The sequence below is a fragment of the Lynx rufus genome, unplaced genomic scaffold (assembly GCF_022079265.1).
Source record: "Lynx rufus isolate CCGP_SWC_20201006 ecotype Redwood Valley unplaced genomic scaffold, mLynRuf1.p SCAF_24, whole genome shotgun sequence".
NCBI classification, from domain to species: Eukaryota; Metazoa; Chordata; class Mammalia; order Carnivora; family Felidae; genus Lynx; species Lynx rufus.
In genome coordinates, this window is record NW_025814839.1 from 19,394,799 (window position 1) to 19,417,883 (window position 23,085).

At 58.5% G+C, this 23,085-nt stretch overlaps 1 protein-coding gene across 2 annotated transcripts in view; it reads left to right on the forward strand.

The window, feature by feature from the left end:
* Nucleotides 1-22,875, forward strand: part of TTC28 (tetratricopeptide repeat domain 28) — a 429,855-nt gene extending 406,980 nt beyond the window's left edge. Inside the window, exons 14-22 of one of the 2 annotated variants that reach the window (XM_047088065.1) lie at nucleotides 4,507-4,686; nucleotides 6,864-7,584; nucleotides 9,726-9,850; nucleotides 12,240-12,471; nucleotides 13,277-13,353; nucleotides 14,935-14,958; nucleotides 15,673-15,802; nucleotides 19,023-19,130; nucleotides 20,289-22,875. In XM_047088065.1, coding sequence (XP_046944021.1) covers nucleotides 4,507-4,686; nucleotides 6,864-7,584; nucleotides 9,726-9,850; nucleotides 12,240-12,471; nucleotides 13,277-13,353; nucleotides 14,935-14,958; nucleotides 15,673-15,802; nucleotides 19,023-19,130; nucleotides 20,289-21,925 — 3,234 coding nt within the window. In that variant the 3' untranslated portion in view covers nucleotides 21,926-22,875. The remainder of the gene's footprint in view (nucleotides 1-4,506; nucleotides 4,687-6,863; nucleotides 7,585-9,725; nucleotides 9,851-12,239; nucleotides 12,472-13,276; nucleotides 13,354-14,934; nucleotides 14,959-15,672; nucleotides 15,803-19,022; nucleotides 19,131-20,288) is intronic. The other variant, XM_047088066.1, reaches the window with a different exon arrangement.
* Nucleotides 22,876-23,085: the final 210 nt, after the last annotated feature.

Below are 23,085 nucleotides of genomic sequence, written 5' to 3' on the forward strand. Positions count from 1 at the left end.
ATTTTGTCCAAGGCCCCTGCGGCTTACGCAACCCCTCTGGCTGATTTAGCTGGAGCTGAACGCTCCTGGCCGGCAGACCCTTCCGGCTCTGGCTGGAGGATGGTCACTTTTCCCCAGGACCTAAATTCCGAACCCCTCCCTTTATTTGGTTCTTCAGGCAAGCCAGTGGTTTGTTGTCTGGCCAAAGAACATAATCGAAGGGGTTGACCCGTACTCCTGCTTTTCTTGTTGGATTGCAGTGTGTACAGTCTATAGATTTTAGTCATGGTCTGAGCGTTACTTCCAACAGGTTTGTGATATTTGCTGAGACCGTGTGCAGCCTTCCCTGATGCCGGGATCTCCCAGAAACATCACGGAAGAGGTTTCCCTACCTTAGAAAGGTCTGATCAATTCACTTGAGCAAAAATACGAGTCAGGAAGAAAATCCCAAGCCTGTAACACAGCTCTGTAGTGGCCAGATTCCAAGCAGTTCTTGCTTCTGGAATCCTTGTAGACAGTAAAGTCCATTTTATCCCAAATCGAATCTGCCCAAAAACTCACGGACCCAGGATCAGGGGTGTTTCTTCCTCTGGCCTGTGATGCTGTGGCATTCTGAGGGGCTTCCTGTGTCCTCTAGTGACAACGAAGCTCCCTGTACATGGAGGGTGCAGGCAGATCCTCCGAACCCTGGTGACCTGTGTGCAGCACATAGCTCTTAAGCCAGAAGCCAGGACACAGGCATCATGGAGTTTACCCAAGAAAAGGTGGACACCAGGAAAGGTGTGGTTCAGCCCACTGGGTAGCAAACCGCTGGTTTGGCCAGGCTGGAGCACGTCTTGAGCTGCTGGCAAGCAAAGGCCTTCTCTGCGTGGGGGCAGGCGGGCAGACAGTCGGCTTCCAGTTGGCAAGGGTATGCAGTGAGAGTCCAGGCGCCTGCCGGGGCAGGGGGCCTGCTGAGTGCACAGGGTCCCCGGGACCTGGTTTTCATGTGGAAAGGGCTGTGGGAAGGTTATCGCCAGGCCAAGACTGCAGGGTCCCAGACAGACACGTCCTGGGCTCCGCTGCACGTCCCTGCACCTACCGCTGACCTAGGCCTTCCCTTGGCATTGGCCCTCCGTGCCTTCCCCTGAGAAAGCTCGGCAGCGAGCTTCCTCCACAGGAGACCTGGTTGCAGGAACCCAGTCACAGGGCAGGTGTTGACAAGGTGCCAGGAGCTGAGAGTCTAACAGCCGCCCACACCCACCTCCAGGGTGCCCGCTGCCTGCCCTGTCTAAAGGAATAGCCCACCCCCCGTGCAAAGACTGAGCTTAGCCTGAGTCCACTCATTGCCAGGCCTGCCTTTTGGGGCACTCGGTCTCTCCCTTTTCCATCCTGGGCCTGGCACACACTGGGATGGGCAAGGTCACTGGGGGAGTAGACAGGTTTTAGCACCCCTGGCCTTCTGATCTTATGCTATTTCAAAAGATCCATTTCTAGACACTTCAGAAGTCAGAAAGTCTGAGTCTTTGCTGGAATTTGTTGGAATGTATTAGTTGCTGGTGTGGGGCTGATGCTGAGCCCGTTATCTTACAAGCCCAGGACTCTTAAGAAGCCAGCAAATACCCTTTCTAGACTGACATTCGGAGGCACAGAGGAGCCTTTCTTTGAATTGTCTTTCCTTTTTCCGTCTAATAGATGATATGTAATTTGGATAGAGACATCACTTTATTTTCCATTTTCAAGTTCACATTGGATTATAGCTAATCTTTTGGTAAAAAGGCAGTGCACGTGTATCCTTGGAGGCAGAAAATTCAGAAGACAGTTTCCAGGGCATCTTTTCCAACATGTTCAGTCCGTTCCCCGTATCTTTTAACTGGAGCTGTCAGTCTGCTGTGGGGCCCGTCTGCCCACAAGCTGGTGCTGCTGTCGCCTGCCTCTTTCCACACTGTCTGGACAGGGGTCCCATTCAGGGCCCCCACCCAGGACTGTGCGCATGTGCAGCTCAGTACCAGCCATGAGGCACCCTTCCAGGAGAACCCAGACCTCTGTATCAGACCCAGACGCAGTCCACTCAGAGAAAACTGTCCCCATCTCCAGGCTAGAATTCCAGAGACTTCCCTCTCCTCACGACCGAGGTCACTCTTCACCAAGTCCCGGCAAGTCTTCTCTCCCATTCTCTCCGTGCTGTCTCCTCATCTGCATTAGCATGCACAGCCCCATCCCCTGTGACACAGGCCTACCTCTGCACATTCATCGGAGGCTCCTCAGCAGAGAACGTATGGCAGGTGCTTATAGCCGACATGAGCCGTGCTTTCCTGTCTGACCTCGGGCGGGGCCCTCCCCAGCCTGCCTTCCACGTCTCTCCCCAGCCTTGTTCTCTGCTGACCTCACGGGCCTCTTCTGCCCGGGCCAGGCCCTCCCCAGCCCTCACAAGCCAGGGCGGCCTCCTGGCAGGGCGGTCATCATGTCCTGGGTGGGTACCGCCACCCTCTGGGGCTGACATTTTAGGCTTCTGTGTTAATACCACCTCGTTCAGTAAGGGATTCTTATGTACATTTTCTGAGTACACCGTTGTAAGCTTGCGAGCAGGCCCGGACTCCTAACTTCTCTGGCTTCCCCCCGGTCCACAGTCTTCCTGGCTGATGGAGAAGCTGCCACCTGGTGAGGGAGAGTGACTCCCAATAGCAGGGCCACATGACGCTGACTGCCCCTCATAGAGATCAGAATTTATTGTCAGAGAAGACACCCATGCTGCCTTCGGGGACATGATATCACCCACGTTTAGGCTGGGGCCCCCGATAAGGTCTTGCAGGCAGAGTTCACAGAGTCCGTACAAAGACCCTTCCAGTGACGCCTCTCTGAATGGCCTCCAGCCTCGGCATTACAGCTCTCACTGGCCCAGGACCCCTCTTTCATTCTGATCCCCGTGTGTGTGTGCTGTCGTGACTGAGGGCTTGTCCGGGAGTGGTGTGGGTCCCGGGGAAGCCCGGGACCTATGGGGTGACAGCCAGCACAGACTTATCGGGGGCTTGGGCCCCTGGCAGCTGGAGTCCCAAGAGGGCCTCTGAGGGTGGGGCCTGTATCTCATCCACCAAATGCCTGGTGACCCTGGACCAGCCGAGAGTGGGCCCGGTTTTGCACATGGCAGTGGCTCAAGCCCCCACATTGCCCACGTGTCAGGCAGGGAGGCCCCCACTGAGCAGTGAGTGGTTGTCTCTGGTAAGGCTGCTGACCCATCAGCAAGGTCGGGCACTGCCATCCAGGGCAGCTTCCCGGGGCCACCTCCACCTGCAGGGCCGGGGGGGGGGGCCCTCAGAGTGGCCACAGTGGGTGGACACTCCCACCAGGCCCAGGGGACTCCCAAGCCCGCAGGCACCTGGCCCTCCTTGCCTCCCTGGGCCCACCCAGAAATTCATCACACAGTGTGACACAGCCCACTTCCTCCTCCCTCGGTTGTACAGTGATTCCTTTACCCCTTCTTGGGAAATAGCTCTTAAAGTGAACAGCAAGCAAATTGGCCTAATAGTTTTTATCTCTGCTTTCTTTCGATGCATCTAGAATTTTTAAAAAGTGAAAGAGCCACAGGGGGTTTGTATGGACTGAATGTCCCGCCGGGCACATGTCACTTTGGGTTAGCTGAGTGCCTTCTGCAGCCTCGGTCGAGCGCCCACAGCAGCACGTCAGACGGATTAGGCGCGCACATTCACTCCTGCGGAGCACAGGCCAGCGGGGGTGGGGGTGACGGGCGTCTGGCTGTGACTGTCCCCAGAGCCAGGGCCAGGGCCAGCCGGCAGCCGGACGCCCCGTGCTCTCGCTCAGTCTTCTCCCCGGGTAGGCTCCGGGTGGCATCCCCTTGTGTGGCAGTGGCCTTGGCTTCGTCTCTGTTCACACTCAGCCTGGGCCCGGTAACGGTGTCACAGAGGAATCACGCCTACACTGCTCTTAGGGTTTCCGGACCAACGTGGCATCCTCTGGCTTGGCCCTCGGTGGTAAATGACTCACAGGGCTCTTTCTGGAACAATTCCCTGCCTCCCATAGACCTACTGGGGCCAGTGCTGGTCTTCGTGGGACACCCCCCTCCTTGACTGGTGACCTGGTCTCTCACCCTGCCCTGCCGACTTAAAAAGACCGGCCCCCTGGGGCGCCTGGGTGGCTCAGTCAGTTGAGTGTCTGCCTCTTAATTTCGGCTCAGGTCATGATCCCAGGGTCATGGGATTGAGCCCTGCATCGGGCTCTGCGTTCCATTTGAGATTCTCTCTCTCCCCGCTCTGCCCTTCCCCCACTCGCATACACTCTCTAAAAATAAAATAAAACACAGGACTGGCTCCCAACCTCCCCCTTGGGTGGGGCCCGTGAGGCCGACAGAAGCCCCCATGGGGTGGTGCTCCCGTGGGCAGCGCCCCAAGCCACCACCCACGCTCCCCACATGGACGCTTTGGGCCTGCCCGGTGCTTCCTGGGTGCATCCATGTACGTGGCTCGGCAACGCCCGGTGCAGGCAGGTCCCCACCTGCCAGGCCCCGGCTCAGGTGTCCACGCTTCCTGACAGGGCCTGATGCACTCCAGCGGCCCCGTGGGCCGGCACCGGCAGCTGGTCTTGGTCCTGGAGGGGGAGCTCTACCTCATCCCCTTCGCCCTCCTGAAGGGAAGCTCCTCCAACGAGTACCTGTACGAGCGCTTCGCCCTCATCGCCGTGCCATCCATCCGCTCCCTCAGCCCACAGGCCAAGGTAAGCCTCGCGCCCGCCGCGGTGCCTCGCGGTGGGGTGGGCGCCCGGAGGACGGTCTTCCTGGCCAGCCTGGGCTCCTGGGGGTTAGGGTGTGATACCTTCGCAATGTTAATGTTGTTGTTTGCAGCCCAGTAGGTTGCCCTGGGAGTAGATCCGTCTGGAGGTCGGGGGGCAGCCCTCCTGACCCCTGACCGTCCTTTGCTGTCCCAGGAAGCCGTGATGTGTGTCATTTCTCTCCAGATGTCTTTGCCGTGACATCAAGGTTGGGAGCTACTCGGAGGCACCGGGTCAGGCCCGAGGCCAGGCTGAGTATCTGAGGAACGTGGTTTCCCCCGGCGCCCCCGACCTCATGCTGACCGGGCGCTGAGTCTGCCCACGGCGGAGGGGCCGCAGACAGGGCTGGCGGACACATGAGATTACCATCAAGTAGAAATGGGGTCTCACAGGCCAATGAAAGAACTGAGTACAAACGAGGTGGCTTTCAGGGGACAGACAGGGATTTGGGTCTCATTCCGCACAAGAGTCAGTGTGAGAAGCGATGTCCACAAAAATCAAGAGGGCGACAGTAGGCCATCCACAGAGTCATGGGTCTCACCCCACAGCCACCCTCGGCCCGCCCGCCTGATTGGAGAGCCTTCCAGCCAGCCCCGATCCTCTTCCCCTTCTCCAAACCCGCAGACCCTCACGGCCCCCGACCCGCCAGGCACGCACTCTGGCGGCCCAGCTGCCCTGCCCAGTGTTCAAACTTGAAAATGGCCTCAAGTGCTGGCGCTCTCGGAGCCCCACAGAGCCGGCTCAGATGGGGCCCCTCCTAGTGGGAGAAAGTGGCTCGTTTAGGAACCCAAACCCCACGCCCTGGGTGTGGACAGCCCCCTTGGGATCTGCCTTCGCCCCTATTGACCTTGGTCATTGACATGGTTCAAACCAGGTCAGCTTCTGCCTCGCGGGGCTTGGGACACCTTAGTTGTTTGACCGTTTTCGGTGGCTGGATTGTAACCTTCTCATGGAACAGAATTAGTTCGAAGTGAAAGAAATTATTTCCTCTGAGTATTTTGTGTGGCCGTGGCCGACTCTGAACCCCAGATGCGAAGGGAGCTGGCCCCGTTGGACACTGTCCCGCATGGAGGGCCTCTCGCTGCACCTGCTGCCAGAGGCACCCTGAGGGGCAGAGGCGGCCCGTGTTGAGAGAGCTTCGTGCTGATGACAACAGTGAGCTGGCTGTTTGCCACCGTAGCCAGGAAGAGGGAGAGGCCCGTCTCCTGCCCGACGCCCGGCAGGCGCTTCTCCTGCCGAGTCCGAGGTATCCACCTAGTGGAGCCACCAGCAAGTTATTCTGAAATAACTTGATACTTGATGTTTCCCCCACAGCATCAAAAGGCACCTCTGGGGGGCAACCAGAACTTCGCTGGACTTTGTGCGATTTTATTTTATTTTTTTAATTTTTTTAATGTTTATTTATTTTTGAGACAGAGAGAGACAGAGCATGAACAGGGGAGGGGCAGAGAGAGAGGGAGACAGAATCCAAAACAGGCTCCAGGCTCTGAGCTGTCAGCACAGATCCCAACGTGGGGCTCGAACTCACAGACAGTGAGATCATGACCTGAGCCGAAGTCAGACGCCCAACTGACCGAGCCACCCAGACGCCCCTGTGCGATTTTATAATTCAGTGATGTTTCTATTTTGCAGCACAGGGAGCAGAGGCCAGCCGTGATCTCTCCAGTACAGAGTGTGTTAAGTTAGCCCTGGCTCCGCCGAGACTGACTTGCCTTTGGTCACTCCCAGAGCCCTGACTCCTGGGGAATGAGTGTCCCCCTTATTTCAGGGCCCGCAGGGAGGTCTGCGGGAGTGAGACGCGTGGGGCAGGCGGGCACCGCATGCCCTCACCTCCTGCCCCTGCCCCCCAGGGCTTCACAAACGGGAGAGGCCCTTTCTCCCATCCGGTCCCAACTGTCAAGAGCTTGTCACATGGAGAATCACTGTGTGATTCTCCGTGAGACGAGCACCCGGGTCTAAAAGGTGTGGAACGTTTGAGCGAACGAGGTCAGTGGGGGAACAGGTGCAGCCGAGCTGGGCCCAGCCCTGCACTGCCTGGAAGCCTGTGGCCGAGCCGGCTGCCGCCACCGGGGCAGCGGGCCACCGTCTGACGGGTGGCCCGCTGGTCTGTCTTCCCTCCCTAGTCTCACCTGAGGAAGAACCCGCCCACGTCCTCCAGCTCCACGTCCATGGCGGCCGTGGTCGGTAACCCGAAGCTCCCGCCGGCGGTGATGGACAGGTGGCTGTGGGGGCCGATGCCGTCGGCCGAGGAGGAAGCCTACATGGTGTCAGAGCTGCTGGGCTGCCAGCCCCTGGTGGGCAGCGTGGCCACCAAGGAGAGGGTCATGAGCGCCCTGACCCAGGCCGAGTGCGTCCACTTCGCCACCCACATCTCTTGGAAACTGTCGGCCTTGGTCCTCACCCCCGGCGCTGACGGCAACCCGGCTGGCGGCAAGAGCTCCTTCGGCCACCCCTACACGATCCCCGAGTCCCTGCGGGTGCAGGACGACGCCAGCGACGGGGACAGCATCTCGGACTGTCCGCCCCTGCAGGAGCTGCTGCTCACGGCCGCCGACGTCCTGGACCTGCGGCTTCCCGTGAAGCTGGTGGTCCTCGGCTCCTCTCAGGAGTCCCACAGCAAGGTCACGGCGGACGGGGTCGTTGCGCTGACGCGGGCCTTCCTGGCTGCCGGCGCGCAGTGTGTCCTCGTGTCCCTGTGGCCCGTGCCTGTGGCCGCTTCCAAGATGTTTCTCCATGCCCTCTACTCATCCCTGCTGAACGGCCTGAAAGCCAGCGCTGCCCTGGGGGAGGCCATGAAGGCGGTGCAGAGCAGCAAGGCCTTCTCGCACCCATCCAACTGGGCAGGTAGGAGCACGGGCCGCTGGCGGACCCCGGGGCTCAGTCCTCACGGCCAGCCCCCGGCTGGGGGTGAGGAGGGCAGCGCGGGGCCCCGAGGAGGCGCAGGGAGAGGGCGGTGTTTGCGGAGACTCTGGCCTTCTGCCAAGTCAGTCGTTTACCCCCACGGTGTTAAAGTGGTCTTTTTGACGAGGGAGCCGCAGAATAGTTTGCCATTGGAGCGTGAGGGTTGACCTTTCCTGACACGTACGCGTATGCTGGACGACCCATTTTATGACACCTTCGCGTGAAGTCCCTTGAGGGACTGTAGGAAAGAGCCGTGTGGTAGAAGGACCCTGGGTTTGGTCATCGGGAGACCTGGGCTTGACCTAGCCCCACGCCTGGGCTCTGTGACCGGAGCCTCACCCTTCCTGGAGCTCAGCGCCCTCACTGGTCACAAAAGGGTGAGAACTCGTCCGTGTGTGGACCATCTGGGGGGGCGGGTTCAGTGTCTGTGCCACGTGTGCTACGACAGCACGTGCTCCGGGCGGGCCTGCCATGGGCTCGGAGGTCTGGGAGTGAGGGGACAGTGTCGTCTGTGACGTCTGGTCACAGGTGGGACAGGGGCTGACCTGGAGACCCTCCCGTGCGGGAAGCCCTCCCCGACAGACTGCCAGCACGAAGAGTCCGCCACGCCCCCCATCCTCACCCAGCAAGGGCCATGTTGCTGACGCACCCCACGATGTGTCAGCCTGTGGCTGTCTCTCAGGGGCGGCCCCTGCACCTCCCAGGACGCTCCAGGGCAAAGGCCAAGTTCCCATCAGTGCCGTAGCAATGGGACCGACCCGTAAACACAGTGTCTTAGTCTCGAGAAATAGAAATGCCAAACACACCCCTTTCAAACATTTATATTTCGTTTTAATCCACGTATACGTTTAAAAACCGGGAACAAGATGGCTCTCGCCTCACCCTTCCTCTCCAAATAAGTCGGGTTTGCGTCTGCCGCTAGGGGTGGCGCCATCTTGCAAAGGAGGGGAGGCCCGAGGCGGACCCGGGGGCCCGCACCCCGGCAGCGGCGAGGGCCAGCGGTGGTGCCCGGCCACCGAGCCGTGTTGTTCAGAAATGGAAACATTTGCTTGCTTCACGCAGCGGCACAGCCGTAGCATTTTCCTAAAAGGCGTTTGGAAAGAACAGGACAGAATCTACCGTTTCCTCATGCAGCTGAAGAGAAGCCTCCTGGCAGCGGCTGTTCCGCGAGGGGAGGGCCTGGGGCCGGGCTGTGTTGTTCAACTGCTTCCCCACCGGGAGATGCGGCAAGCAGGGCCGATGGCGGCAGCCCCATGACGGCCGGCGGCACTGACGTCTGCTTTTGTGTGCTCCCCACAGTCAGAGGGGCTTGGGCCCCCGTGCTTGGCGCTTCTTCCTGACGGGACCCTGCGCCTCTCTGGGGGATCCCTCCCCCGATCTTCCCAACGTGTTTATGGATGTGACTTGCCTTTGGTCACTCCCAGAGCCCTGACTCTTGTTTTAGCGACGGACAACACACAAGTCACCGCTCAGTGCTGGGGACAGCGGTGTCTGAATGGTGCTGCCCTGCTCACCTTAAAAACAGCCCTGCCTCCTTCGTGCCCTTGGAAATCCCCTTTTCTCCATTATCTGGGGGCAGCTTGGTCCTCAGCTTGCTTGGTGGCTTGAGGAGACCCCTCCGTCCCTCCCCCAGGCACTGCGTGGGTCCCCCCGCCCCGGCTGCCTGCTCGTTCCTACGGCTAGAGAAGGGTGCCTCTTGCCCCGCGGCTGGTGGCCCCGTCCCCGGACATGTTCCAGACAGACACAGGGGTGTCTCCGGTGTTCCTGGGGATGGTGGCCAAGCCAGGGAAGGGGCCCCGGGGGCCCGGCCCATCAGCCCAGGGACCCCCACGGCCTCTTCTGCCCTCACTTCCTGTGCAGCAGGAGGACGGAGGCACTTCCCCGAGTGCCCACCACTCCCCGAGCAGCGAAACAGTATCCGTTCCTAAAAGGGAGGGGACAGAAAGGCACTTAGGGTCCCCCGGTGAGTTAGACATCCCCGCCGTCGGTCCTTCTGCTTTGCCGCGCGGGCCCCTCTTGGCCCAGCGGCTGTGAGGTACCGAGGTGAGGGCGGGCTCAGAGACGCCCTCCTTGGTTCTCCGCAGGGTTCCTGCTCATCGGGAGCGACGTTAAGCTCAACAGCCCCTCGTCGCTCATCGGCCAGGCCCTCACGGAGATCCTCCAGCACCCGGAGCGCGCACGGGACGCCCTGCGAGTGCTGCTGCACCTGGTAAGCACCTCACCCAGGCTCCCGGGGGCAAACGCCCTCGAGAGGAGGGGAGGCTGTGGCGTTTCCCTGGCACCGGGGGACATGAGCAGGTGGAGGGGGCACCGTCCCCAGACGTCCACGGGTTGAGCCAATTGGTTGAGCGGCAGGCACGACCCGTGTCCTGGGCACGGCTGTGGCAGTCTTTGCCGAGGTCCTGGGGCCCACGTCGCGGCTGCTTCTGGGCCATGTGGCCTTGGGCAACTCGCCTGGCTCACTGAGCCTCAGTTTCCCCATCCGGAAGGGGGGATAAAACTTTGAATTTTTCAAGGTCATTGGGAGGATTAGAGAACAGGTGAGTAGCTGGAACACAGTAGGGTCCTAGTGGCTGAGAGGTGGTATTTTAGAGTCAAACGGCACGGGCCTTCCCTGAAATTTGGTTGGAGGAAGAGTCCAGCGCTGACCCTGCATTTGGCCAATCCCAGCCTCTGTGGGGCCGGCGCGAGGGTATAGACAGAGGCCCCACATCAGCGTCCACACATTTAAAAGTTATACATCGGGCCAAGAAGCAGTGACACGACATCCCTTCCGCTCTCCCACTTGGTAACCTGGAAGGCGGCTTCTAACAATTTAGAACCGTCAGCCTCCATGGAACTCTGCACAGGGAAGCCCGGCCCCGCCCCAGCCCGGGGGGTCCGCGTGGGTGGACAGTCCATGCCACATCCACGCTCTTTCCAGACCCGATGCAAACAGCTGCCCGCTGCCACCCCAGAGATCAGAGGTGCACACGCCGTGGCTCTGTCCGAGCTCGAGAGACAGAGGACGTGGGGCCCTGGGATCCACACAGGCCCTGGGAGCAGGCTGGGGGCTTTGAGCAGGGAGCTTACTTTGGGGGCTGGGTTCCGGTGGGCACGTCCACTCAGCTGGGCACGCTTATTGCCCCCATGGGCCCGGGGCCCGGGCGGGGGCGCTCAGTGCGATCCTGGTGGTAGGTCGGTCCTGTACGTTTCCTGAGCTCAGGGTCTGCCTGACATCAGTGTGTGGCCAGGTAGGAAGGAGGTCACCTGCAAACCCCAGGCGGCCCGCGGGCCAGACTTGAGGCAGCCCACACCACCTGCTCCAGGGTAGCTGAGCTCACTGCTCTGAGAATTTGGGGAGACTCTCCTGGCTGATTCGGACCTGTGCCTGGAAACCGCACAGAGTGATTCGGCTGCTCGGCTTAGGACCTTCTCCGGCCCCGTCACCGCCCCCCCCCCCCCGAGCCCCCTCCTTCCTTGCTGCGGCCCCCAAGCTGCTTTTCTGAGAGAACCGAAATGCCCTCTCTACCCCTTTGGCTTTCTTCTCCCAGACCAGGCTTGGAGCCAGAGCCAGGTCTCTCCGCTCCCCACTCAGCCCTACGGCCCCTCAGGCACATTTAAGGGCTGTCTCTTCTTTCTTGGCTTCATTTCCCAGGGTGAGTACAGGGGCCATGGGTCAAGTTCACCAGCCCTTGCCTCCTAACTACCCTGGGTGCCCCCCGGGCCCCAGTGGGCAGCATGTCTCCAAGGCGTGCCAGCCAGCCAGCTGGTTGTCCTGCCCAGGAACACTCCTGTCCTGCCTGTGAGGTCAGTTCCCAGCATCCCAGGGTCGTACTGTGAGAAAATTCTCAGGTGACATCCTGGACGGCTCTTCTGCCCCTCCAGTGATGGCACACGTGCCCTGGGGCACACGGGATCTCCGGAGGGATGGAGCTTTCCCCTAAGGAGAGAAACCTGCGGGGAGGCCAGAGGCTGTGGGAGGTGCTCACGGGGAGAGTGGACTCAGTAGTGACTGGACACACTGAGCCCAGCGTGTGCCAGGCATGGCTTCGGCCCTGGCAGGTGGGAGGGGGACCTGAGGTGGAAGGGGAGGCATAGGTTCTAGAGGTCACTGCCGAGGGACGAAGGGGGAGTCAGGGGCACGGGGAAGAAGGGCGCCGCCAGCCAGAGCCCTGCGATGGGGACCGCTGGCTGTGTGTGAGGTGTGTGGGCCAGCGAAGAGGGTTCGGGGGCCTGAAGGTTTGTCCTAGTGATGGGGCACCACTACACGGTTTGAGGCAGGCCTGAGAGCGGGTTTTAGATGAGTCACTTGAGTGTCTGTGGGGGAGAGCCGGGAGCAGAAGAGTGGGCTCGGGAGGGGCCAGAATTCTTCCGAGTCTCCCGGCCCTCGCTGGCGTGGACCGGAACCTTCTTTCCCTTCGTGCCCTCCCCTGCGAGAAGCCGGGCCGCTGCCGCAGTGTCAGGATCCCCAGGCCTGGGCGCCCAGGGGGCAGCAGGCAGCCGCGTACTGGCTTCACGCCTTAGGCTTTGTGTGTCCCCAGAGCCACCGGGAGAGAAACCGGGGCTGGCCCCTGCCCCTGCCCGGAGTGGCACTTCACTCCCCGTCGCCCTTGCAGGTGGAGAAGTCCCTGCAGCGCATCCAGAACGGGCAGCGCAACGCCATGTACACGTCCCAGCAGAGCGTGGAGAACAAAGTGGGTGGCATCCCCGGCTGGCAGGCCCTCCTCACCGCCGTGGGCTTCCGGCTGGACCCCCCTGCCAGCGGCCTGCCCGCAGCGGTCTTCTTCCCGACCTCGGACCCGGGCGACCGGCTCCAGCATTGCAGCAGCACGATCCAGTCCCTGCTGGGTGAGCCTCACGGTCCCTGCATTCATAGGGATGCTGGCTCTCACAGCTGGAAAGGAGCGAGTGTCCCAAAACATGGCAGGGTCGCAGACACAGACCTCTCTGAAATAGCAAAGCATTCTCTGCCCTGGCTCTGCCTCTTCCTGGAGTCACACGGAGGAAGGCTGGGCGGACAGTAGCTGCCTTAATATTTCATTGGCAGCTTCGGATCTGATAGAGCTGTGTGGCCAAACCCCAGCATCAAGCAGGCTGCAGGGGCTCAGGGCTGACTTTTGTGTGTCACTCAGAGGAGGTGATGCTGCCTGAGCCAGGGCTGGGATCCCAGGAACGTGGAGGATTGCAGCAGGGGCAGGACTGGCCTTTCTCTGAGCCCCTTCTCTCCTTTCTCAAGTCAGACATAGACCCACATGCCTGGCTGTCCCACGCTTTTTTTTTTTTTTTTTTTTTTTTTTTTTTTTTATTTTTTTTAAAATTTTTTTTTTAATTTTTTTTCAACGTTTATTTATTTTTGGGACAGAGAGAGACAGAGCATGAACGGGGGAGGAGCAGAGAGAGAGGGAGACACAGAATCGGAAACAGGCTCCAGGCTCTGAGCCATCAGCCCAGAGCCTGACGCGGGGCTCGAACTCACGGACTGCGAGATCGTGACCTGGCTGAAGTCGGACGCTTAACCGACTGCGCCACCCAGGCGCCCCTGTCCCACGCTTTTGAAAATGCCACCGATGCAGAGCGTCTCAGGCTCTTAGCCTGGGGAGGGCGGTGAGTGCAGAGGCTCTTCTGGGTAACACGCACCTTCTTCTTGGTTTAGGTCTGCCCAACCCTGCCCTCCAAGCCCTCTGCAAGCTCATCACTGCCTCGGAGACTGGCGAGCAGCTCATCAGCCGGGTGAGTTGAGCTAGCTAGGGCAGCTGAGCCCAGGCCTGAGGGCCGTGCCAAGCTGGAAAGACGGGGTGATTTGGCCCTAAATAGGAATCTGCAAGTAACACTGTCTTTTGCTTTTTTCAGCCTTTGGGATTAGAAAGAAAAGGCGAGGGCTGGGGGTGAAACGGCCCCCCAGGCATGTGCACGCACAGGGGGCAGATGCTTTTGCTGTCCTCTCTGGGCACTGGGTTCCAAGAGCAGTAAGGCATCAGAGGATGCCTAAGGGGCCCCTGTCCCCTGCAGTCTCAGGCCATTTCCTGAACTATTCAGTGGCCTCCTGCACCTTGTCATCCCCGACCGCCAGCTTTTTCTGCTGACAAGTGTTAGACCCACATTCCCTCAGCCAGCAGGTGTAGGGCTAGCCTGCCAGGTCCACTACAGGTGTCCAGATCAGAGTACGAACCCTGCCTGAAACAAAGTAGCCACAGCCGTGAACACAAAGTCAACTCTAATGCAAGATATTGGTTAGCAGGTTTTTAAAAATGGGCTTTCTTTGAAGGGAACGTAGATCTAATTCAGCAATCAGGAAGAGTCTAACTCTCAGTATCATGTAGGCCCTTCCCAACTTGGCCTCAGAGCTCCTGACCTTCCTACTGCCAGTGAGGGTCTGGAACAAGGGGAAGAAGTGACATGGTGAACCCCAGGGTGACCGCTGTGTGTGGGAGGGCTTCCAGATGGTATAGCGACCATGAATTACACAGGACAGTTGTCTCTGGTCATCTTGTAGTGTAATAATTTGAAAAAACAATATATATTATTTATCAGCTTTCATATTAGATGTTAATGTTTCTGTGCAGAAATAAAGCTGTTCTGTCTAGGATTAACCTCTGAAAATCTGAGTGCCTGGAGCCCCCCACCTACCTGGGGTTGTTTCCAGCCCAGATCTGGAACACCGTAGCTCAATGACATGGCCCCTTCTTTAGTTCCTGCTCGCTCTGCAGTAAGCGTGTTACATCTCCTTTTTGGAGAGAATCAGGAAGGCACTTCTAGAACGTCCTGAACCCAGGAGGGCTGGAAGCCTGTGCTCTACAAGAAAGAGAACTCTAGAATTACATCTGCAGGGCAAGGCCGAGTCCCAAAACCCAGCTGCTTGATTTCTTGCTTTGGGTGGCATCACAGGGACTTTCTGCCTCCTATCCCGCTGGGCCCCAGGCACCATGTCCGGGGCTGCCCCCCATGGCCAGCAGACGGTGGATATTTCTTGAGTCACTCTGGAACCACGGACGTTTCTAGAGTGGCCTATACATGGCCTGTGCACCCCCTCCCCCCGCCTCCCACCCGAGTCCTGCCTGCCCTGCTCCTCTCCTGGCAAGGAAGGGCAGGGCCTGGCTACCCCTGACCGCGTCTGGCCTGGTGTGGCTGTTTGTTTTCCTGTGTGTCCCTGCTGACTCTCGCTCCTCTCCCCTCCCGGTCAGAGCCGCGGGCCTGGTGTGGCGCTTCCTAAAGCAGTAAGCAGCTCGTGTTGCATAACAACCTGTGCTTGAGTCTAAACTCTCTTCTTTCTCTCTCTTTTTCTTTCTTTTTCTTATAATCTGCTGGCCGAAGGCTGTTAAAAATATGGTTGGAATGGTGAGTAACTACTTTAAGTAGCAACTGTTGTCAGGTGAGCCCCTGCACCCGCCACCCCCGCGTCCCCCGGGCCCGCTGTGAGCTCAGGCGCACGTGCTGTGGGAGCCCCGTGCACCTGCCCACGCGCGCCCCGGGCTGGGCTGACCCCGGCCGCTGGCCACCACCTCGCGCGACTGCCCTCTTCCTCTGCTCTGGCTCCCCCTTTCCTGCTCCACCCTTCTTGTGTTCTTGATTTGACCTCTCAAGCTCCACCAGAACAGCAGGGGCGGAAGTGACTTTAAGTGACCCTGACCCGAGTCGCCACGGGCACTCGAATGGGCCGTGTGGGTTCTTCTGTGAGCGCTAAGGCTCTAGAACATACCTTCACCATGTAACTCGAGATCATCAAGAGGGTTCTAACAAAGACTAACGAGGGGGCCGGCCAGTCCTGCAACCCACCCCTCTTCTAGCCCCCGAACCCCAGCACCAGTGCGCGGAGGGAAGAGGTGCGTCTGCCCTGACCTGTGACCCCCCCCTCCCCTGAGCCTCCCCAGAGGAGCCAAGACGGTAGGCGTGAGGTGCCATACAAGGAACTTCCAGTGCTGGGCACGTGTGAGGTCATTAGGGATGACAGCACCAGGTGACGCAGAAGTGATACAGGGGACAAATCGTAGGCGGGCTGGAGGGGACAGAGGCGCTGGGAAGGCGCGGGGCTCACCTGTTCTTGTCCCTCAGCTCCACCAGGTGCTGGTTCAGCTGCAGGCGGGCGAGAAGGAGCAGGACTTCGCCTCGGCCCCCATCCAGGTGTCCATCAGCGTCCAGCTGTGGCGGCTCCCGGGCTGTCATGAGTTCCTGGCGGCTCTAGGTAGGACGGGGCACCCTTCGCCCACGTCTTCACTCCTGTTTTTTAAAACCCCGTTTCTCCCAGTTTCTATTGGGGAAGGCTGGTAGATTCTTAGGGGTCTTTGTGTTTTCTTAGCTGTTTTGTTATGTAAAGATGGTTCAAAGATTCCAGCACTTTAGCCCAGTTTCTAAATGGCCCTCCAGCCTGGTTCCATCTCCCCTACCCACCTTTTGGTCTCATCTCTCATTTCTAGCCATCATCTTAATATAAACGCGCTAGCTTTCAGCACCATTGGGGATCAAGCCATGATTAAAAGCTAAAGAAAACAAAGTCACAAATAAGGGTTTTAGGGTCGGTCTCTATCCTACTGTTGAAACTCCGTTAGATTTGTTAGATTTGGTGCTGGGGACCTAGAACTGCACGCACCAGGATTCTTGTGCACCCAGATGCTTTCTGTTCCTTTTGTGACACTGTAACATGGCTGAGGCAGCTTGACATCACTGCTCCTTTACTAGATGTGTTTCTGGATACGAAAACCACAAGAGGCTGCAGGCTGCTCTCCTGTCCCACTTAAGTGCCTGTGTGATTTGCCCGGGAGCCATTCCCTCCACCAGCTTCTCTGCGAACGCCTGGGTCCTGTGAGGCAAGGTGCTAGGCTCTGGGGGTGCAGCACTGAGCAGAGGACCGTGCGCTCCTAGAGTTGTCAGCCTCGTGGGCAGATATGGTAGACACTTGGCCTAAGGGGAGCACCTTAGGTCACAGGCAGAAGCATTAGGGTCCTAGCGATGGCTGCAGGGGTAGGAGGCAGGGAGGCAGGTGGGTGTCTTCAGGGGGAAAGACCCAGGCAGAGGGAAGAGCCATCGGTGAGCATATGTGTGAGGCACCCATGCTGGTGCAGGAGGCACAGGGACAGATGAGGCCACGAGGCCACGGGAAGGCCTTTGTCTGAACCTGAGGGAGTGGGGGTTCCGGAGGATGACACAGCTTCAAGTCACTGTCACGGGGACCAGGCCGTCCGACATGGCAGAGCAGCCAGTCCTTAGGCAGTTTTCTTCTGCTTGTGAAACCTGGATATTCAGCATAAGGCCTCATTTATAACCCATTTTGCAGGTGACCTTTCCCGGCCCGCCTCAACTTAGGGCTGGCTCCATGTGCTTTTTTTGTTTTTTAATTATTATTTTTTAATGTTTATTTATTTTGAGAGAGAGAGGGAGAGACAGAATCCCAAGCAGGCTCCATGCTCTCAGCACAGAGCCTGACGCAGGGCTCGATCTCACGAAGGGTGAGATCATGACCTGAGCCAAAATCAGGAGTCGGACGCTTAACCAACTGAGCCACCCAGGCGCCCCTGGCTCTGTTTGCTTTTAATGGGGGAACCCCCAAAGCCCCATAGGGACTCTGAATCTCTATAAGTCAATGCTCTGACATCCTTTATGATTTGTACTCTTTCTGTGGACTTAAAGCACAGTCTTCTTGGTATAAACAGCAAATTAATATCTAAGTAAATATAGTCAGTAGCAGTTAGCCAGGTCCACACTCAGGAGGAATCTCGTTTGACCTCTAGGACAGGCGTGTCCCTGGAGCAGTGACACAGGACCCAGGTGAGGGAAGACGGAGCCAAGACCTTTCTCTATAAAGGAAAAGCTGTCTTCCTCATGCAGGGCCCACACCTCCTCCCTTCAGTGTGGGTCTGACAGCCAGCCCTCCTCACCGGTGAACTGGATATTTCCAAGTGGATTGTTAGCTCTCCTCGGTGTTGGGAATTGTGGGTAATTTCCTACTTCCTGGCACTTTCCAAATCCACTGATATTCAAGGGACGACCCAGTGTGCCTGGACTGGGACCGGAGGAGGAAAAGTCTCTGCAGGCTGGGCATCTGGACAAGTGACTCCCTCACTCTTGAGGGCTCTGAGGCACTGGGTGCCCTCTTTCCAGCCCTCAGCACCCAGCAGGAGCCATCACAACCCATCACAGGGCTGTTGGCTATTTACTTCAGTGCTGTCAGAGGAACCAAGTCACATCGTTCTGCTAGAGGTAGAGGTTTCTAACCAAAATCTTACATTTAATATGAATTAGTTATTCGCCCTGAAATGCTGAGTTCTCGGAGACCTTCCTGCTGCTTCCAGGGACTGTTTATTTCTGAGTCCAGAGGGGAAAATGTCTCAGAGCAACCGGAAGGCCGAGGTAGCTCCTCGAGTGAACCGAATTCCCAGAGGAATTAGCGCCAGACCCGTATCAGAACCCTGGAGTAAGAATGAAAACGTAGACACCCTTCTGCTTTGGCGAACACTCGGCCATGACATGCACAGCATGCAGGCTACGGAAGATTGTACATCAGAGGAGGGAAGGGCCCGGGATCACAGGTGCCTGCCCCCTGGGCCGACGGCACCAAGCGCTTCCGCGGTTGCAGGCGGCGCTCAGTGATCCGCTGCGGGAGGCTGGACGCGGATGTTGGGTGCTGAGGGCTCCGCGGGCCCTACATCCTGTCTGTGCACACAGCCTTTGGCCACGGCGTCTGCGTTTGGCTCCTTCTTCCCGTGTGCCTCCCAGGGAGAAGTGCGCCAGGTGCCTTTGGGAGGTCTCTAATAAGTCTCCGTGCGCTGGTGGCAGCTCGGTAGCTCGCCTCCTGCTCGGGCGGCTCCTGCCCTTTGCTGTGCCCGCTCCACGTCTCAGTAGAGCCGTTGGTGTCAGGGAGCGGTCCCCCTGGACTTCAGAACAAACAGAGCGCAGTCCCAGTGGGGTGGCTCGGCCCAGAAAGCAGACGCTCCATCGTCAGGTGCGCTCATTTCCACGCCCTTGGTGGCAGACGCTGAGCACGTGTGAAGACACCGTCCCTGCCCTTAAGAAGCTTCCACCTTCCCGGGCACCAGCTTTAAGTGTTGGACCCCGGGCCGAATGGAGTGGCCGGTTTTTGTCCCTCTTCAAGTCTTTTTTCAGTGCACGGTTCTTGGAAGGAATGAGCCCGACTGATTGGGACCAGGGGCTCTCGGGAACACAGCTGAGGGCGGGAAAGCTGCCGGTGCTCCAGGACGGGCAGGAGGGAGGGAGCCAGGCCTCCAGGTGCACACTCTGCACTCGGGGGGGCCCCGCACCGGCACCCGGGGCCACCCCAGGCTGGGCGCTTGCTGAGGGGCCCGCAGGGCTTCCCGTGAGACCATCCAAGGAGCCCCGCGGCTCTCAGCCTTTTCCAGACGTGGACTCTTCCCTACGGAAGCAGATGTTTACATTCTTTGCTCCCCTAGGGTTCGATCTCTGTGAAGTGGGTCAGGAGGAAGTAATCCTGAAAACTGGGAAACAAGCCAACCGGCGAACCGTGCACTTTGCCCTGCAGTCTCTGCTCGCGCTCTTCGGTAAGCGCCTCTCCCCCTCCACCCCCTCCATGCCGCCCCCCGCGCGCCCGGGGTGCAGATGCCCGTGCCAGCCTGGCTGCATCTTGGGAAGGGAAGGAAAAGTGAACGTGTAGTTTTGGCATAAGTGTTCGGAACTGTCCAAAGGCGGTCAACACACCAACTCATGATCACAACACGTGGTAGAGACAAGGTGTCGCCTAGCGCAGTGAAGATGACACACAGAGGATGGGACGAGACGGGGTGGCAGCCGCTGACTTAGGGAGGGGCGGGTCCCGGTCATTCATGCTGGAAGCAGCTTTCAGTCCCCTGGGGGCACTCTGCCTGCCTGCCACTCTCAGAGGGTGGTGCCTGGATGCTGGCAAGGATGGTGGCCCTGGTCTGAAGGCAGAATCAACGGGATCTGCTGAAGGGTGTACGTCACAGGAAGGCAGGGTCGCAGGCAATACCTTGTTTTGGGGGAACAAACGCCACCTTTTGCTGAGACCTTGGAAGTGGCAGGAGGAACGGGCCTGAGTTCCATCTTGGACACGTTCAGTTCTGAAATGGCCGTTAGACACCTGTGCCGGCGGCTGGTTACAGGAGTCTGAAGTTCAGGGAGAGGCCGGCAGGGAGAGGACTGTGTCCTGTGATCACTCTGGGGTTCACAGTGTGCAAAGACGAGGAGGTCCCGGGAAGGAGTGGTCAGTGAGGGCAGGGAGCAACCAACTGTGAACCTGGGCAGTGAACAGTGGGTTTGGCAGCATGGATGCTGCCGATGACGTTTACAGGAACAAGGGAGGGCAGAGGTTCGAGTGGAGGGGGTTGGGGGCGGGGGGGAGAAGGGGCTAGGGGAAGGGGCAGGAGGAAAGGCAACGCAGAGAGAGAGTGTAAATGACCCTGAGGAGGCTGCTGGAATCCAGAAGGTAGTGGCTGTGGGTTCAGGACAGGGGGCAGCACAGATGGCCCACAGGCCCCACTCGGAGCACGAGCCACGACACTTACCCTTCCCGGCGGGACCTCGTTCCCCAGGATTCCGGGATAAATTCAGATTGTGTGCACGCAGCACATACACAGCCCCCAGCTAGCTCCTGCGCGTAAGGGGATGCTTGTGACCTTGAAAAAAACATCGAAGCCACAGAGAATTCTAACTGCCCTCTGGGCACTTATGTCTTGTCTCAGATTCTACCGAGCTGCCCAAGCGCCTCAGCCTCGACAGCTCGTCCTCCCTGGAGTCTCTGGCCTCGGCCCAGTCCGTCTCCAATGCCCTGCCCCTGAGCTACCAGCACCCGCCCTTCTCCCCCACCGGTGCGGACAGCATCGCCTCGGACGCTATCTCCGTGTACAGCCTGAGCTCCATCGCCTCCTCCATGAGCTTCGTCTCCAAGCCCGAGGCGGGGTCGGAAGGCGGGGGCCCCCGCGGCCGGCAGGACTACGACCGGTCCAAGAACGCCTACCCGCAGCGGTCCACCCTGCCTCGGGGCCAGCTGTCCCCCCAGACCCGCCCTGCGGGCGGCAAAGATGAAGAAGAATACGAGGGCTTCTCCATCATCAGCACCGAGCCGTTGGCGGCCTACCCGGAAAACCGGAAGCTGCGCTTCTCGCCGGATCACAAGCAGTCACGAGTGGGGACGGCCGGGGGCGTGAAGGTTTCGGTAAGCTCCAAGGGCAGCGTGAGCACACCCAACTCTCCGGTTAAAATGACTCTGATTCCCAGCCCCAACTCTCCCTTCCAAAAGGTTGGCAAACTAGCAAGTTCAGACACGGGAGAATCGGACCAGTCGAGCACAGAAACCGACAGCACCGTGAAATCCCAAGAAGAGAGCAACCCAAAGCTCGATCCACAAGAGTTGGCCCAGAAAATTCTAGAGGAGACGCAAAGTCATCTCATCGCGGTGGAGCGGCTGCAGAGGGGCGGCGGCCAGGGCAGCAAGAACAGTCACCCGGAGGACGGCGGCGGCGGCCCCGGGCCCAACGGCGGGGCCGTCTTCAGGGCGTCAGAGACCAGCGCGTTCAGCAGGCCTCCCCTCTCGCACCCCAAGGGTCAGCCGTCACCGGTCGCTGCTAAACCAAAGCCCCCAGCCAGAAGCTCGTCCCTCCCCAAGGTGAGCTCAGGGTACAGCAGCCCCACCAGCTCAGAGGCGTCCGTCAAAGACAGCCCGAGCCAGCACGGGGGTCGGCCGTCGCCCGGCGCGGACTCCCACACCTCCCTCCCCGACCAGCCTCTCTTTAAACTCAAGTACCCCAGCTCTCCTTACAGTGCTCACATTTCCAAGTCGCCGAGGAACGTGTCCCCCAGCTCCGGCCATCAGTCTCCTGCCGGGAGCGCGCCGTCCCCGGCCCTCTCCTACTCGTCGGCCGGTTCTGCCCGCTCCAGTCCCGCCGACGCCCCCGACATAGACAAACTGAAGATGGCAGCCATCGACGAGAAGGTGCAGGCCGTGCACAACCTGAAGATGTTCTGGCAGAGCGCACCCCAGCATTCCACGGGACCAATGAAAATATTCCGGGGCCCCCCTGGGACGATGACTTCCAAAAGAGACGTCCTCAGTCTCCTAAATTTGTCTCCTCGGCACAACAAGAAGGAGGAGGGAGTGGACAAGCTGGAGCTTAAGGAACTGTCCGTGCAGCAGCCTGGAGAAACGCCACAAAAAGCGCCCCCCAACGGCCACTGGCGCACGGAGACCACGGCACTGGGCACGCTGCCCCTGCCCGCCGGCCCGCCCGCACCGGCTCCCGCCCGCCCTTTCAGACTTCCCTCTGGCAACGGCTACAAGTTTCTGTCCCCGGGGAGATTCTTCCCCTCCTCCAAATGCTAGAGCGCGTCTCACAGCCGCGGGCTCGGGCTGCAGCAGCCGCGGAGACAGGCGCACGCTCACGGGCCCACGCCCGCACTCTGAGCGCGGTGGCCCCACCAGCCACATCTCGTTGGGTGCTCCCTCGGGGCGTGGGCCGCCGCCACACCCCCTGCGCCCCCATCCACGCAGCCGGCGGCCACCCTGGGCCAGAGCCACCACAAGCCAGAACTTCCCGTGGTGTCGGTACCGGAGGCTCGTGGAATCTTCTACATGCTTCACCCAATGTTTACCTTGAACTCCCTGCTTCTCATCTCTGATGTGACTCTTCAACAGGATTTTTTTTTACAAAACGGTGATGGTTCTGGGTGGGGAGAGGAAAGGGAGCACATATTTTGCTAAGAGGCATATATGCAGTACCTTTTATACACAAATACAAATAGAGCTTTTTTTAAAGGCTTTCAGGTGCTGGTTGGGGGAGGGATATATAAAATCTAAGTTGAATTCTACATGAAAGTGTGATATTAGCCAAAAACAGAATGGTTTTTAAAATGCCAATGATTTGTAATTAAACTGTAGCAATTCTGGTCGAATGATCGCATAACATCACAGTAGCAATGCAATAAACTCACTGTCCAACAGCACTTCCGTCCTGAACTCCACAAACGTCCTTGGGGCCCCACTGTCAACCAAACTTGAATTTTCTAAAAAAATTTTATGTAACTCTCTTCTCCAGGCATTTTAGAACTATGCAATTGTGATTTAAAATGCAACTTTGTGCTTTGAAAACATTATTGACCTTTTTTGTACATGGATAAACAACTTGGTTTTATTATCGATAGTACTTTGCATTTATAGCTATTATTTTTAAAAAGCTCAAATTTTTTAAAATGTCAAATTTTGAATAGTCATCAGTAAGTAATTATCAAGTTTGCGGGGGAGGGGGGAGGTTGAAATTATTCAGTTTCCTTGTAAGCAAAAAAAAAAAAAAAAAAAAAAAAAAAAAAAAAAAACCACAGCTAACCAGATTTAACCAGAATGGAACTTCCAGCTCCTATTCCCTTCGGCAGCTGCTTTAATTTTATTCTCTTTTCCCAACTTCAGGCCTCTGCCACCTCTCCCATGTAGAGCTGTTCCCGGGCTCCGCAGCCCCAGCTCCCCATGTCTGTGAGTGGCACCCTCGG